The 16769-nt window shown below is 41.9% G+C and overlaps 1 protein-coding gene across 5 annotated transcripts in view; it reads right to left on the bottom strand.

Moving 5' to 3' along the window:
* The window catches only part of LOC130073050 (zinc finger protein 239-like), an 84538-nt gene that overhangs the window by 27419 nt on the left and 40350 nt on the right, over positions 1–16769 (bottom strand). For 3 of the 5 annotated variants that reach the window (XM_056238456.1, XM_056238455.1, XM_056238457.1), the window contains exon 4: positions 4996–5124. In XM_056238456.1, the coding sequence (XP_056094431.1) occupies positions 4996–5124 (129 nt within the window). Of the gene's footprint in view, positions 1–3581; positions 4562–4995; positions 5125–5223; positions 5341–14508; positions 14550–16769 lie in introns of those variants that run through there. The other 2 variants (XM_056238458.1, XM_056238465.1) reach the window with 2 other exon arrangements.

Below are 16769 nucleotides of genomic sequence, written 5' to 3'. Positions count from 1 at the left end.
CAGTGCCACATGCTGATGACCTCTGTACCGCACCGCACTGATGCAGTCATTTGTTCTAAAACAGGCACCAACAAAGTATTGAGTGCAGAAATTACATATTTATCAGAAGGTTGACACTTTTGTATTTTAACCCATTTGGACCTGACTCTATGAGGTTGACTCTAAAGAAGTCTTCGAAATCTACAAAGCATTTGCGGGCCACCTATCTGACCAACTAACCCGGCTGCCTATCGGCCAGATAGGTGGGTCGCCCGCATTTTCTTAGCATGTTTATTGTAATGATAGATCCATCAATCGATTTATGCCTTTTTAGGTCAATTGAGGTCTGAATCCTTTTTTAAATTGTTTTCTGTAATGTGAACTATATGCCATAACCATCAAGACTTAATCCAAAAAGGTTTGGAATATTTCGTTATGTGCAATGAAATGACTATTACAGTTCAACTTTTTGAATTAGAGATGCACTGAATATTTTCCAAATTGTAAAGCTACTTTATCATAAAACAATAATTTCTCTAGTGAGGACCAGGAAAATGGTCCTCACAATGTCTATATTTTAATTCTACTATAGTAGTCGGTAGACATTTGGTCCTCACTCGCACTCTCTCACTTGCTCTCTTGTATTTTTTCTTTTTTAGCCTGGAATAAACATGGTGGAGTACCTCCATGAGGCCAAGGCATGCAAACCATACCCCCACAAATGCCAGGAGGAGAGTCTAAAATGGTAAAGTTTATTCAAAGTAGAATACTTGCTTGCAAGTAGAGCTAATGGCTCTTAATAGCAGACTGTTGGCCTGTTGAATGTTCAGCCATTTAATTCGGAATTGTTGTTTTGCTCTGAATGTTTTCCTACCTGAGTGATATGAACTGCACCAGTTCTGCTATATTGTTTAATATATTGTATTTTGTACATTTAACAATACAAAAACAAAACAACAATGGAATCTTTGAATTTTTTTTATTTTATTACATTAATTCATATCGCTTCCATTGTTGTTTTGTTTTTGTATTGTTAAATGTTTATTGCATAATATATGCATAAATCTAGCATGTATTCTGTTATAGGTTTGTAGTTTAACAGTTTTATAGCTATGGGTAGTCTATTGCAATTTATTTTCTTAAATTGTACTGTAATGTGTTAGAATTAATCTGGCATATGGGTTCATTTCACCCAGCATTTGGGTACACTATATAACAAATATGTAGTTGAATCAACCCAGAATTGTAATTAATTTGACCCAGCATGTGGGTACAACCAATATGTAGTTGAATCAACCCAGAATTGTATTTAATTTGACCCAGCATTTGGGTAAAATATTTAACTCATAATGTTGGGTTAAAAATGACCAACCCATCTTGCTGGGTCAAAATAACTACTGTTGGTCTGGTGCAATATTGATCCAGCGGTTGGGTTATAAAACAACCCAAGTTGTGTTATTTTTAACCCATCATTTTTAAGAGTGAACAGCAGTTTGCATCAATTCTGTAGAATGGCCCATGTAAGTCCGAGTTCCTTTATCCCACATTATAACATTATTACAGCACTAAAATAAGCAACAATTATTTCATCATTCTCTCCATTTACATTCAATTGTTCTACTGACCATATATAATAATTAAATATTTTAATAATTACAGGTCGACCGATAGTGGATTTTACCGATACAATAACTAGGTTTGACTGACTTGCGATGACCGATTAATCAACCGATATTTAAAAATAGTGGATAAAACCATGACGGTGTGTGTAGTAGGGTGGCCATACGTCCGGATTTTGACCGGACAGTCCGGAGTTGCGCTGAATTGACCTAAAAAAATTAACTTATAAAAATCCTGCATATTGATTGCGGCTCCCTGTCAGGGACTCCCTGATGCCCTCAAATTAGTTAAAATCTCCCGGAATCTAGAGCGCGCGTGCGAGACGGAACATACTGCGCGCATAACATACATAGCGCGCGAACGGCAGAGAGGGAGAGAGCGAGAGACCTTGCGTGTGTGCGCATGTAAGACAGAGAGCATCCTGATTGGCCTGTTTCGGTAACTCAACCAGTCAACCCCCCTAATATCTCTAAAAATAAGATATTATGCCTTGTGCACTTTAAGTTGATTTTATATATTTTAATTTAATTCATTTTTTAAGACAAATAAACATAAGTTTTGTCTTTTTTGCTGATCCGAAAAATGATCCGATCCGTGATTCTGATCCGAGAAACAATCCGAACCGTGAGTTTTTTAATCCGTTGCACCCCTAATATAAACATTACAATGACTCCAAAGCTGTTCGGTTAAGGTAAAAAAGTTACTTAGTTCACCTTTAAGTTATTTGTTAAGCAAGATTTCATGTTTATCTTATTATTGACCAAAATTCATGTAAAGTAAAAGTTAGTTCATCTCTATACACCTGATAGCAGCTGTAAAACAGGTATGTCACAGACACTGAGGATATTTTATTTCATCTTAATTGTAAACGCCTCTTTAAATATAAATTGAAAAACATCTGGTGGCTTTTTTTGTTTAAAAAATATATTACTTAATCAGTGTTACAATATTTAACCCCTTTATTTCAGGTATACAGGTAAATTCTTTAAATAAAATGTCACACAAGTTTTGTTCCTTTTTAATTTTCATAGTCTAAAATGTACAGAGTTTCTGTGTGATTTCAATGCAAGAAAGTCTCTTTAATATGTTCTCAATGCTTCAGCCTCTAAACAGCTGGACAAAAAAAAAAATCACGATATTGATTTGTTCATGATGTGGATGATGATTTCATGGACTAAATTTGCCATTAATTCACAAATTCTCATATGCACAATTAATGTAATTAATTTAACTCTTCAACATAGAACATTTTCCTGCATAAATTCACATTCTGGAGTGACGAATCACGCTTCTCTCTGTCAATCCGATGAACGAGTCTGGGTTTGGTGGTTGCCAGGAGAACGTTACTTGCCTGACTGCATTGTGCCAAGTTTGGTGGAGGGGAAATTATGGTGTGGGGTTGTTTTTCAGGGGTTGGGCTTGGCCCCTTAGTTAGGAACTCTTAATGCTTCAGCATACCAAGACATTTTGGACAATTTCATGATCCCAACTTTGTGGGAACAGTTTCAGGATGTTCCTGTTCCAACATGACTGCGCACCAGTGCACAAAGCAAGGTCCATGAAGACATGGATGAGCGAGTTTGGTGTCGAGGAACTTGACTGTCCTGCACAGAGTCCTGACTTCAACCCGATAGAACAGCTTTGGGATTAATTAGAGCGGAGACTGCGAGCCAGACCTTCTCGTCCAACATGAGTGCCTGAGCTCACAAATGCGCTTCTAGAAGAATGGTCAAAAATTCCCATAAACACACTCCTAAACCTTGCGGAAAGCCTTCCCAGAAGAGTTGAAGCTGTTATAGTTGTTATAGTTACAATTCAAATGCAGGGATTGATCCCCTCATACGTACCAGCTAAGTACAGTCTTCTCTTATTAACCTCTACGTCCCAGTCAACCAGTTTACATAGCGACCCCTACAGGGTAACTACGATACTTCATATAACTTGCATATGACAATGTTTAACAGTGTAAAAGTCTAGGGGGGTTCATGAATATCAAATTATTTACTTGTGAATGTGAACTTTGCTCACTTAGGTAACTTTGGACAATGCTTTTTCTCATGAGTCCGTTGATGTGATAATGTGGTGAAACTCTTCCCACATGAAGAGCACTTGAACGGTCTCTCTCCAGTATGAATTCTCTCATGATTTTTCAAGGTTCCTGACATAGAGAAACTCTGTCCACAGTGTGAGCACTTGTACGGTTTCTCTCCGGTATGAACTCTCTCATGATCTTTCAAGGTTCCTGACTGAGTGAAACTCTTTCCACAGTGTGAGCACTTGTGTGGTTTCTCTCCAGTATGAATTTTCTCATGATCTTTCAAGGTTCCTGACCGAGTGAAACTCTTTCCACAGTGTGAGCACTTGTGTGGTTTCTCTCCAGTATGAATTCTCTCATGAGCTTTCATGTCACCTGACAGAGCGAAACTCTGTCCACAGTGTGAGCACGTGTACGGTTTTTCTCCAGTATGAATCCTCTGGTGTGTTTTTAAGTCATTGGATCTAGAAAACTTCTTCCCACAGTCCAAGCACACATAAGGTTTCACACCAGTATGAATAATCTCATGCCGTTTTAAAAATTCGAGCAGTGAAAAACTCTTTCCACAAACAGAACACACATGAGGCTCCACATCTGCATGAATTTTCATGTGTCTTTTCAGCTGCTCTGCCAAAACAAATGTCTTTTCACACTGATCACAGCGGAATGATCTTTTTCCTGAGTGAATCAGCATGTGACTTTTGAGATTACATGCCCATGGGAAGCTCTTTCCACACTGATGGCATGTGAAGGGTTTCTCTCCGGTGTGGATTATCATGTGTGTCTTCAAGCCTGGTTTAGTTTTGAAGCTCTTTCCACACTGAGAGCAGGTGCAAGAACATTTCTTTCCTCTTCTTTGAAGTTTCCTCTTCTTCACTTTCTGAAACTGATGGCGTTTCTCCTCCACTTCAATTTGTTCCATCAGACCTAAAATGAACATATTACATTTGACAATTCAAGATTGAAATAAAAGTTATGCCTAGTTTAATAGCAGTTATTAAAGGTGGGGTATGTGATTTTTTTTTTTTTTAAATCACTTGAAATCCTATTCCTAACCCACTTACAGCCATTGAGTTAGAAGCACTGAAATGAAAATTAAGCAATTTACTAATCTGTGAAACGGGCAGGACTCGAAAAACTCCAGCCAATCATTTCCAAGACCACCTAGAATCAATGGACAGAAAATGCGTCAATCAAACGGTCGTACCATCCCCCCCTCCCCCCATTCCCCTCGAGCGAGTCAGGGCCAGCGTTGGAGGAAAGAAGGTAGGACCTTTTGAGTTGTGTATTTTCAAAATCTGCCGGCCGTTTTGCAAATCACATACCCCACCTTTAATGAAGTATCAAGAATGGACACCAACCTATTTGTTCCTCTATATCTTCATCTTTTATTCTGCAGGGTTCTTCCTTAATCTCCATCTTTTGAGTGTTTTGTTGAGGTTTCTGAAACTGATGGATTTTCTCCTCCACTTCACGTTGTTCCATCAGACCTTAAATGAACATATTACATTAGACAATTCAAGACTGAAATAAAAGTAATCCATAGTTTAATAGCAGTTATTAATGAAGTATCAAGAATGGACACCAACCTATGTGTTCCTCTGTATCTTCATCTTTTATTCTGCAGGGTTCTTCCTTAATCTCCATCTTTACAATAGTATGTCCGTAGTTTCTCCTGGAGTAATTCCTCCTGCTTGCTTCTTCTCCTGTGGGAAGATGGGAATATTCTCCAGTATTTTAACATGTCAATAGCTGTGTGGTCATTTAACAGATGCTTAACATTTTTGCATACTAGACTAGCCATAAGCCTTGTTTACACTTTCGCCTGATACAGCTGACAGAAAACAAAGTTAAACGGTTGTGTAGTGTGTCATTACACTACACCCAAAAGGTTGCACCACTCCAAGAAGAAGGGTCGCCCACGCATAAATGCCTGCTGCGCCAGCAATCCTGAGAAAACCCAGCAGTTCATCAGCAGGCTGGAACACGCCCTCAGCGAGGGAGTGTCAGCAGATGACACCATCGACTCCAAGTGGCCCCGCCTCCGCGACGCGATTTACAACGCCGCCATCACCGCCTACGGGAAGAAGGAGCGGAAAAATGCCGACTGGTACGAGGCCCACTGGGAAGAAATGGAGCCCATGACTGAGGCAAAGAGGAAAGCCCTTCTGGCCTACAAGGCCAATCCAAGCCCTAGTACCCTACAATCCCTCCGGACTGCCAGGAACAAAGCCCAGCAGACCGCCCGCCACTGCGCCAACACCTACTGGCTAAACCTCTGCAGCAGCATACAGAGAGCTGCCGAGACAGGAAACGCAAGAGGGATGTACGAGGGCATCAAGAAGGCAACAGGCCCAACCCCCTCCAAGACCGCCCCCCTCAAGTCCAAGACGGGCGAGGTCATCACCGACCAGGAAAAGCAGATGAAGCGATGGACGGAGCACTACCTCGAGCTATACGCGACGCTGAACGTGGTGACTGACACGGCTCTCAACGCCATCCCAGACCTACCAGTCATGGAGGAGCTAGATACCCCACCAACCATGGACGAGCTCAGCAAAGCCATCGACTGCCTTGCCTGCAGGAAGGCGCCAGGGAGCGATGGAATCCCTCCAGAGGTTCTAAAGAGCGGGAAACCAGCCCTGCTACAACCACTCCACGACCTCCTCTGTCTCTGCTGGGAACAGGGCTACATCCCCCAGGACATGCGAGACGCTAACATTGTCACCTTGTACAAGAACAAGGGAGACCGTAGTGACTGCAACAACTACCGGGGCATCTCCCTCCTCAGCATTGTAGGCAAAGTGTTCGCCCGCGTCGCTCTGGCCCGCCTGCAGACCCTCACCTCCCGCGTCTACCCCGAGTCCCAGTGCGGCTTCAGGGATGGCCGATCAACAGTAGACATGAACTTCTCACTACGCCAGCTGCAGGAGAAGTGTCAGGAGCAGCACATGCCACTCTACATCGCCTTCATCGACCTCACAAAGGCGTTTGATCTGGTCAGCAGAAGCGGACTCTTCAGGTTGCTGCAGAAGATTGGTTGCCCCCCACACCTGCTTGCAGTGGTCACGTCCTTCCACGAGAATATGCACAGCACAGTATGCTACAACGGCGCAACATCCGAAGCCTTCCCAGTCAGCAGCGGAGTGAAACAAGGCTGCGTCCTCGCGCCCACACTATTTGGTATCTTCTTCTCCATGCTCCTCCAATACGCCTTCAAAGACTGCAGCGAGGGTGTCTACATCCGCACCAGGTCGGACGGCAAGCTCTACAACATAGCCCGTCTCCGTGCCAAGACCAAAGTCACAGGGGTACTCATCCGTGAGATGCTCTTCGCTGATGACGCAGCCTTGACCTCACACACGGCAGACGGACTTCAGCAGCTTGTCAACCGCCTCTCACACGCCTGCAAGGAGTTTGGATTGACCATCAGCCTGAAGAAGACCAACGTCATGATGCAGGGAGCAGAGACCCCTCCAAACACCGCCATCGATGGGTACAGCCTGGACGTTGTTGAGAACTTCACATACCTTGGGTCCACGATCTCCAGCTCGCTATCCATCGACTCTGAGATCAACAGCAGAATCGCCAAGGCAGCCGCAGTCATGGCCAAGTTGAATCAGCGAGTGTGGAACAACTCCAGCCTCACTGAGACGACCAGACTGCGCGTGTACCAAGCCTGCGTGCTCAGTACGCTCCTCTATGGCAGCGAGTCATGGACCACCTACGCAAAGCACGAGAAGAAACTCAACAGCTTCCACATGCGGTGCCTGCGTCGCATACGGCATATCAAGTGGCAGGACAAGATCCCCAACACCGAGGTGCTGGAACGAGCCAACATGAGCAGTATGCATGCAACGCTCAGCGAAAGACGGCTGCGGTGGCTTGGGCATGTCAGGAGGATGGACGCAGGCCGCATCCCCAAAGACCTCCTCTACGGCGAGCTGGCTGAAGGCACCAGAACCACAGGGCGCCCCAAATTGCGCTTCAAAGACGTCTGCAAAAAGGACTTGAAGCAATGCGGCATTGCCCCCAGCGCATGGGAGAGCCTGGCTGATGATCGCTCCGCTTGGCGACAAGCAGTCCGGCAGGCAACAATCAAAGCAGAAGCGGCACGAAACGACACTGCCGTGGCAAAGAGAGCTAGGCGGAAGCAGCGGCAACAGCAGCCTGACCAGCCATCCCCCTTCTCCTGCGCCCAGTGCGGCAAGGACTGCCACTCTAGAATTGGTCTGCACAGCCATTCCCGGCGGTGCAGATAGACACACCGAGCTACACCATCGTCTCCCGAGACGGACGGCTGCCGACGAGTGTGTCATTCCTGGGATTCAGTGCCTTTTGTGTCCGTAGCATAGATCATGATCTTACGGCCTTAAAATGTTGAACAATATATATTTTAAAGCTGTCTCAGCATTCACGTCACGTCTTTTGCACGTTCAAACAGTGGCAGTACTCACTCGCTCGTTTTTTCCAGGCGCATGCGTCTTCACCGCGGAGAGATGAAAAAATCTCAACTAATCAGAATACCGCAAGAGCACCCCAGGTCATGTGACAAAAACTGAGCTTCACCCTTTCCGTAACACTGAAAGTTGATGATCATAAGCCTGTGTGTTCCAATTTCATGAGTAATACCTCACTTACTATACATTTTTTTTTTCCTTCCTTCTTTTACATTGTTGGGTATATCAGTAATGATTATATTTCAAGATTAATGATTATGATTATCTCTAATTTATATATTTTCTTCAATTATTAAATTTATTTTAACAATTATAATAAAGGTTTTTTGCATGTCCCTCAATTTATTGTCCACACTGTTATTTTTGATTACTTTCCCTTTAAATGAAAGTTGGAAAAATTGTATTAAATGACACATCATAAAGGAGTCATCACTTCTTTGGAGGAAAAACAAATTGGGTTATTTTAATTGTCTATTTTTACCAATTTAATCTTTCAAATTTAATGTGGATAAAGTTAGTAGAAAAGTCATATTTAAAAAATTACAGTCTTAACCCTTTCCTGCATTGAGGTCACTACAGTGGACACGGACAGCTATTCAAAAAGCAATTTCTTTCATGGGTTTTGATTACATAGTTGTACATTAGGGGTGCTCCGATCAGGATTTTTGGGGCCGATCACCGATCCCCGATTACTGGAAGCTGTATCACCCGATACCGATCACCGATTACAGGGTCTATTTGAAGCCTTCTATTTATCATGTAGCATTATTTATTCAACTATATTTAACATCATTGTACATTAAGTATTACAATTAAGAGAATACAACGTATCATGAATTGACACCTGTGTATTTATTTGCAAGCAACATGTCCAGCATATTAACTTACCAGCCTGTGCTTGGTTATTGGGAACAGCTTAGGGCTTGACAAATACAACTTTCCTGTAGAATATAAAATAGACAGAACATTTGATTCATTCTTTAAATTTAGCTTTAGACTACTTTAAACTAAAAACTACAACAAAAAAGGCTATAGCCAAAATAATGTTTTGAGTCAGTCAGCCATCAGTTTTTCTAATACACTTAAAGGACCACAGGTAGTAAAGTGCACAGCAGAAAAAACACACAAAAAAACAACAAATACAAATACTTCTTAAGCATCAATATTTTGGTCTTTTTTTTCTTTTCTTTTTTGCGAGAACCCTTGCACAATTATTTTAAACAGATTAAGAAAGCCACCACTACTGGTCACATCTATGGTTAGATTGATTTGTTTAGATCCAGTGAAGTCGTGTCTCACCACTGTTTCTAAGGATTGATATTGTCCCACCAATTTTTGTAACACTGAGGCACGCACGGATGTACCTAATACAAATAAATAAAACATCTCCAGTTAACTAGCAGAGCATTCATTTAGTTCGCTATTAAATAAGAGATCTAGCGCTAAAATGTGTTGTTTTTAACTCAAGCTGAGCGCTCGTTGCCGCGGCGATCAGTTGCATGGATACAGTGTTCTCTGTGGCTCGCGGCCTCGCGCAATCTTCACTCAGACGCGCGCTTCAATCTATCACCGTTGTGGAGGAGACTCTCTATTCATTCCGGTGAAATCACAAAATAAAATGCATGCACAGAAACGTGTCCCTGCTTGACGGATTAGAACCCGTAACCCGGCATAAAAAATGGTCTCGCGAGTTTTGCGTCATCTGATCGGCTTTTCTTGATCGGCCTTTATAGAGACTGCCGATCACACATCCCAAAGCAATTATCGGCCGATTATGATCGGCGACCGATCAATCGGAGCACCCTTATTGTACATCAACCTCTACAGTGGACCCTAGTGCATCATCCTATGCATTAGCCGCTTTCCGATCAAGTAGTTACAGGAACTTAGTTATAGGAACTAGGGTTGTGCGATGTCTACCAATTTGGCATCAGACGATGTGTACAGTGAAACATCGCGACGGACGATGATATCGGGAGGAGGGGCGGGGCTAACATTCTAATTTTTCACTTAAGCAATAAGCCCCGCAAAGCCGTGTTTTACAGTGGATTTAGAACAGCTAAGGGGCGTAGGCACAACGCGGAGATATTTTCCTCTACATCTCATCAGCAATTTCGATGTCGGCACGCTCTGCAGCAGCTGAGCACTAAGAGCGAATGTACAGTGACGTGGCATAACTGCCAGATTCAAACTGTGCTTTCGCGCTGTGGCTGCGCGGAGCCAGAGACGGACGCGCTCATCGCTTGTCATATATCACAACTATTCAGTGTTTTTAACCACATAATGTTTATTTTAGGTTTCAGACATTTAAATGCATATAATTTATAGCAAAACAATACATTTATAGTTTGTAAAATACACAATGGTGTCTATGGAAGCAGCACAACCCATTCAAATATATTTGCCGACGGATTTCATTCATATCAGACACACAGTTTAAGTAACTATAAAGTTAACTATATTCTTCTCCCAGTTCACCGGCCATGTATTTCGGGAGAAACTGATGAATTCACGTGCTGTAATAAACCCAATAGACATGAATCTCTGAACTGCGGTCTGAACAAACATTACGGCGCCCATCTCGCGTTACAGATCAAAATCATTTATAAAGGTTTTTTAAACAACAAAACAAACTCACTTACACGTATTTGAGAATCGGAATAGAAGATAGTTAATGACATGGTAATCAGGTTTGTTACTGTAATATTTAGAAATAAAAGCGCTAACGTTACATCTGTCATACAGCGTGCATACATACTATTTTGGCTGTGGTGAATCACGTGCCAAGCATGACGCGTCACCATGGAAACATGGGGGGGGGGGGATCGCGATGCTGGCTTAACATCGTGATGTCTGTCAGCCATCACGATGGACGATGATATCGTCTATCGGCACAACCCTAATAGGAACTGTCCACTTCTAAACAGTTCTAAAAACTACTCTCCCCCAAACTCGGTTTTGCTGTTTGCGTTCACACTGGCCAAGTGGCCATAGGAACTGGTAGGAGGGGTAAGGGAGTGACGCAAGCACGGCGACAGTCTTTATGGCGTCATCACTAGACGTAGCGCGGCCACATACAACAACAACAAACCAGCATGGAGGAGGCTATCGGAATGTTCCTGTTCTGCCTTGCCGGGACCTTAATAACGGAGTACGAACGGCGGCGTTTAAAGACTATGCTTGAGTTCTGTACAGAGAAACACAGAAGACGAAGGCTCCAGCATAATATGATCTTAAGTAATATGATGGAAGAAGATAGAAGAGCAGAGCGCAGGAGGCAAACAAAACGACGGGTAAGTTTAGCTAGCATTAGCAATTAGCTGGTTGAATGCGTTATGTTTGTCTTAAGTTATGAGTTAGCATACATAGGCGAATTGCAACAGGCAGTGTTTCTGCAGACAGCGCGCTGCAAGTTCCGTGTTGACAGTGGGCGTGACTTATAAGTTGAACCAATCAACGTAGACCTAGGGAAAGGGAACTAAAAAAGTCCTCGCTCTAGACTAGGTACTGAAAGAGTTATAGGAACTACGGTCTGAGGAACTAAAAAATCCCCAACTTAGTCTGGTCGGAACACGAGAAAAAAAGGGTTATAGGAACGTTAGGTTCTAGGAACTGCAAAAATCCCTCTGGTCGGAAAGCGGCTATTGCCACCAAGTGGAAAGACATTGCATGTCGATTTTATTTTCATTCAAACCAAGATGGCCGATGGCCAGTCAGAAATGCCAAGTTGCTCCGGAATATCCATCCATTCCTTCTATATATGCATGTTACTTGTTATGCATTACTTTACTCGTTAAATCAAAAAGTAATTGATTACGTAACATGATATTTGTAATGGATAACTTTACTCGTAACATAAAAAAGTCATTCCGATTACATAATGTGTTACTTGTAATGCATTCCTTTACTCTAGGCTTGGTGTTGCAGGTGTTACCGCAACACCAGTTACATCACTTGCCCCCACTGTCGTTTCACGTCAACGGGAGAATTTTTCCATAGGAATAAACTGAAAACGCTCGCTCTGTTCTGCTCGCTCCGCTCCCGTTGTCACGTGCACGTTAGTTTTGTTTTCAAATTAGCGCCAATTCGGGGCGGATTACTTGAATGGTTAGTCCATTATCCTATTATTCTTAACGAAAAACACAACAACAAAACAGTGCAATGACAAATTTGCTTAAATAGGCGCTTTTACATTTCGCTTTGACACCAAATATTCCTCCATCAACTTGTCAGTCAGCTCCTCACTCTCATGATGAATGAAACCTGACTCCTGTTGCTGATCTGTGTGGCGACTCTCGTTCGGCTCACGATTTATTAAGCAGACATGTTCAGTTTAAAGCCTGGAACACACCAAGCCGACGCCGACGAACTAGCGCCGATGAAAGCCGACTGTGTTGTCGCCTCTCGTCGGGGTAAAAAGCTGCACTTGAACACACCGAGAGAACTACTGCCGACTGTCAGCTAGAATGCGCGTTCTGCGCCTGCGTGTAAATGAGACAACTGTCTATTTCTGCAGATATATTCTCTATATTCGTCATTCAAAAAGGGGAAACCGACGCTGTCGGCTGCAGATACACATACCGTAAACAAAGCAGTGCGTGCTTACCGTTTTAAATATCAATCCTGCTAAACACTTTCTTTATTCCACTCTGCTCGTGTTAATATTGAAATATTCGCCAAGGAACACTCAGGTAAGATGACGTAACATAAGAACAGCCTTCTATCTGTACCGTTTTGACTTCTTTGCTCGCTGTTTTGCTATTATTCTCGTGCACTGACTCGTTCACTATAAGCTGAACAGCCAATCAGAGTTCCCTCTTTCACCGACGGCCCGACGCCGATTCAACATGTCGAATTGGCCGAAACTCAGCCGACGGCAAGGAACCGTGCGGAACACACCGAGGAAACTTAGTCGGCCGACGCACAAAAACTGCCCGACGGCCGACCGTCAGCTTGGTGTGTTCCAGGCTTAACTGAACTAAATCATTTTATAAAAAAAAAAATCAAATCGACAGTGGGGAGCGGTGCCGCGGCGGGCAAGAGATGTTACACCGGTAACACCGAGTATCGTAGCAAGCCTAGTTGCCGTTTGTGGAGCCTGGGGTGTCTATAGAGACCGTGTTTTGTTAGTGTGTTCAGGGGACAGGCAGCGAGCGGATAGTGAGGAGATGTTTTCTGTATGTGACAAAAAATGTTTTGGCCTAAAAAACATGTGATATCGCTTAGAGCACCTTTAAGCGAGTTTGTCATTGTACTGCTTTGTTGTTGTGGGTTTTTTTTTTATTAAGCAAACAATGCAATACAAATAAGTACATAAAGAAAACAACAGCAAAAAACAAATATAGATGTTGTTGTGTTTTTCATTAAGAATAATAATGAAGCCACCAAGGAATTGCTGCTCCCGAATTGGTGCTAATTTGAAAGCAAGAGTAAAATGCTCACTGCCGCACAGACATTCATAACTGTGCGGCAGTGAGCATTTTACTTTCTCTTTCATTTAGAGCAAGTAAACCATGTAACTTGTAATGCATTACTTTACTCCTTACATCAAAAACTTTACTCCACTAAAGGAGGGAGGGCGTTCTCACATTTAGCTCCTAAACTCTGAAATAGCCTTCCTGATATTGTTCGAGGCTCAGACTCGCTGTCCCAGTTTAAAACTAGATTAAAGACGCATCTTTTTAGCCAAACATTCACATAATGCTTACCTTTTATACTACTGTTGAATCAGATCGAATGCATTAATATTATGAACAGCAGCTATGCTAATTATTTCCCATCTGCTTTTCTGCTGTTATCTCGGGACGATGGTATGTTTTTAAATGTTAAAAATATTAACTCAAATTCGATATAATTCATTTTTATTATAATAACAACGTTAATATATTTTAATAATATAGCCCAAGTAAAACTATAGCCTAACAAATATGTAATAAAACGCATATATTTTACGCGCTTTGGTCATCAAATGGCTTTCCCGAGGTAAACGTAACGTTATTGTTCTCGTTTAATTGACCTCATTCCGCGGTTGAAAAACACTGATTAATCAATATTATGAACGGCAAGTACATTTCGGTAAGTTGTACTGTATCCTTCAACATACCTATTGTTGATTCGTGTTTATTTACTATTAGCCTACCTAGTAGTAGTAACGTTAGTAAAGAGTAAGAGATAATCGGTTCACGTGCTGCTTGAACTGAGGCGTTACAGCGAAACCAAAACGGTAGTATATTTATTGTTTGAATTTTGTAATAAAATTGACAGAATCGGAGAGCTGATCATTTGTTTCAACTGCCCAGCCGTCTTTTTCCTCGCATTTTTAGACGCGACATGTTGTGAACAGCCAGAAAAGCACGGTTTCTGCACAGAAATGATAAATGAGCATGAATCAGTACAACATAAAAACTAACTCACGTTAGACTCCAGCTGAAGATTTGACCAAGATGTTTTACTTGTGGCTGAGCGAGCACCATACGTCTTCTTCTATTGTTGATTCTTCTTTTTCTTCTGGCGTTTAATGGCGGTTGACAAGCCAATAAATGGTGTATTTTCGCCATCAACTGGACTGGAGTGTGAAGCATCAACGGGGAAGGAAAAACATAACGTTTAACATGTTATGTTTAACATAACATAACATAACATAACATAAATATGTCATTTAGATCCTATTTTTTAATCCTGTTATTTTGAGATAACTAGGATAACATAGATGCTGCTCTTAGATACCGATTAATCACAAGTCATCAATTTGGAATTATTCTTAAATCAAACAATAGTTTATCGATTAATATTAAGAACTTGACATATATGATGATGTATAGCCTACCTATTTAATAAGGTTTGGATAGATATAAAATCAATTTATAGGGGGAAATATCACCACGACCTTGGGCACGACAGGTGCTGTTTGAGTGGGCATGATGATGCTTCTGTGCTCCACTGCATGGGGTGAGATGCGTGGCTCACTCGCTGCGTTTACACGAGCCCCTTTTGTTTGATTTAAGAACAATTCCAAATTGATGACTTGTGATTAATCAGTATCTAAGAGCAGTAGATGTGACTCCAATAGATGAATAGGGCACATGTCTTTTGTAGGCTTTCAGTGCTTCATTCTATTTTGTAATAACAAATGATGGAATAGGCCTACATGTTTATTACTATATCTTTTTAAATTTACATTTAATTACCCATACATTTTTGTTTTGTACTCTGTTGTAAAAACAAGGATGTCTTTGTGTTTTCTATTTTTGTCTTTCAGGCGAGGGGATTGATGAGGAGAGTTTGATTATTTTAGATGATGCTACCATCAACCAGTTGATCCCAAGAGCTGGCCCTAGGCTGAAGTTCATCAAAACATTTAGAGGACTTGTAAGATCAATGTAGACATCAGAGGCTCAATTCTTCAGTTTTCCACACACTGTTATTATTTCTGAGTATTTAATAGTTTCATTGGGAAGATGGCTTATACTTGCGTTAAGTGCAAAAGGCAAATTTCAGGGGGTATCAAGAGTCTTTTTATGCATTACGTGCAGTACACCATGTAAACTCAGCGTCAACACATTTCCAGTGTAGTGGAATCACAGGTATGCCATTCCACATCGTATTGACACCTATGTCTTCCTACAGATGGGGTTGAGGAACTCGCCCTGAGGCAGCTGCCAGCCTTGCTTTCACCTACAACTTACAAAGTTGGCCGTGGTGCAAAAGTGGTTCGCCACACCATTCAGGAATGCAGCTTGGCCTTCCTCGAACATAAGCCCGTAAGTCCTCAAGCACATCTAAATGGGAAACTTTATTCATTTTATCAACATATCTGAGCTCAAGAATGTGTGCACGCACACATGCATATCCAGGGTTGTTTTACTATACTATAGGCATCAAATATAGCCTGACAGTATTCGTAAAATAGCCGTTCTACAAGCTCTATCAAAGCATCCTGGGCTTCTAGAACACCTCAGCAGTGCCACATGCTGATGACCTCTGTACCGCACCGCACTGATGCAGTCATTTGTTCTAAAACAGGCACCAACAAAGTATTGAGTGCAGAAATTACATATTTATCAGAAGGTTGACACTTTTGTATTTTAACCCATTTGGACCTGACTCTATGAGGTTGACTCTAAAGAAGTCTTCGAAATCTACAAAGCATTTGCGGGCCACCTATCTGACCAACTAACCCGGCTGCCTATCGGCCAGATAGGTGGGTCGCCCGCATTTTCTTAGCATGTTTATTGTAATGATAGATCCATCAATCGATTTATGCCTTTTTAGGTCAATTGAGGTCTGAATCCTTTTTTAAATTGTTTTCTGTAATGTGAACTATATGCCATAACCATCAAGACTTAATCCAAAAAGGTTTGGAATATTTCGTTATGTGCAATGAAATGACTATTACAGTTCAACTTTTTGAATTAGAGATGCACTGAATATTTTCCAAATTGTAAAGCTACTTTATCATAAAACAATAATTTCTCTAGTGAGGACCAGGAAAATGGTCCTCACAATGTCTATATTTTAATTCTACTATAGTAGTCGGTAGACATTTGGTCCTCACTCGCACTCTCTCACTTGCTCTCTTGTATTTTTTCTTTTTTAGCCTGGAATAAACATGGTGGAGTACCTCCATGAGGCCAAGGCATGCAAACCATACCCCCACAAATGCCAGGAGGAGAGTC

The sequence above is a fragment of the Rhinichthys klamathensis genome, unplaced genomic scaffold (genome assembly GCF_029890125.1).
Source record: "Rhinichthys klamathensis goyatoka isolate OS25496 unplaced genomic scaffold, OSU_Roscu_1.1 h1tg000523l_1, whole genome shotgun sequence".
NCBI lineage: Eukaryota > Metazoa > Chordata > Actinopteri > Cypriniformes > Leuciscidae > Rhinichthys > Rhinichthys klamathensis.
This window is presented reverse-complemented; position numbering and strand designations above follow the sequence as displayed.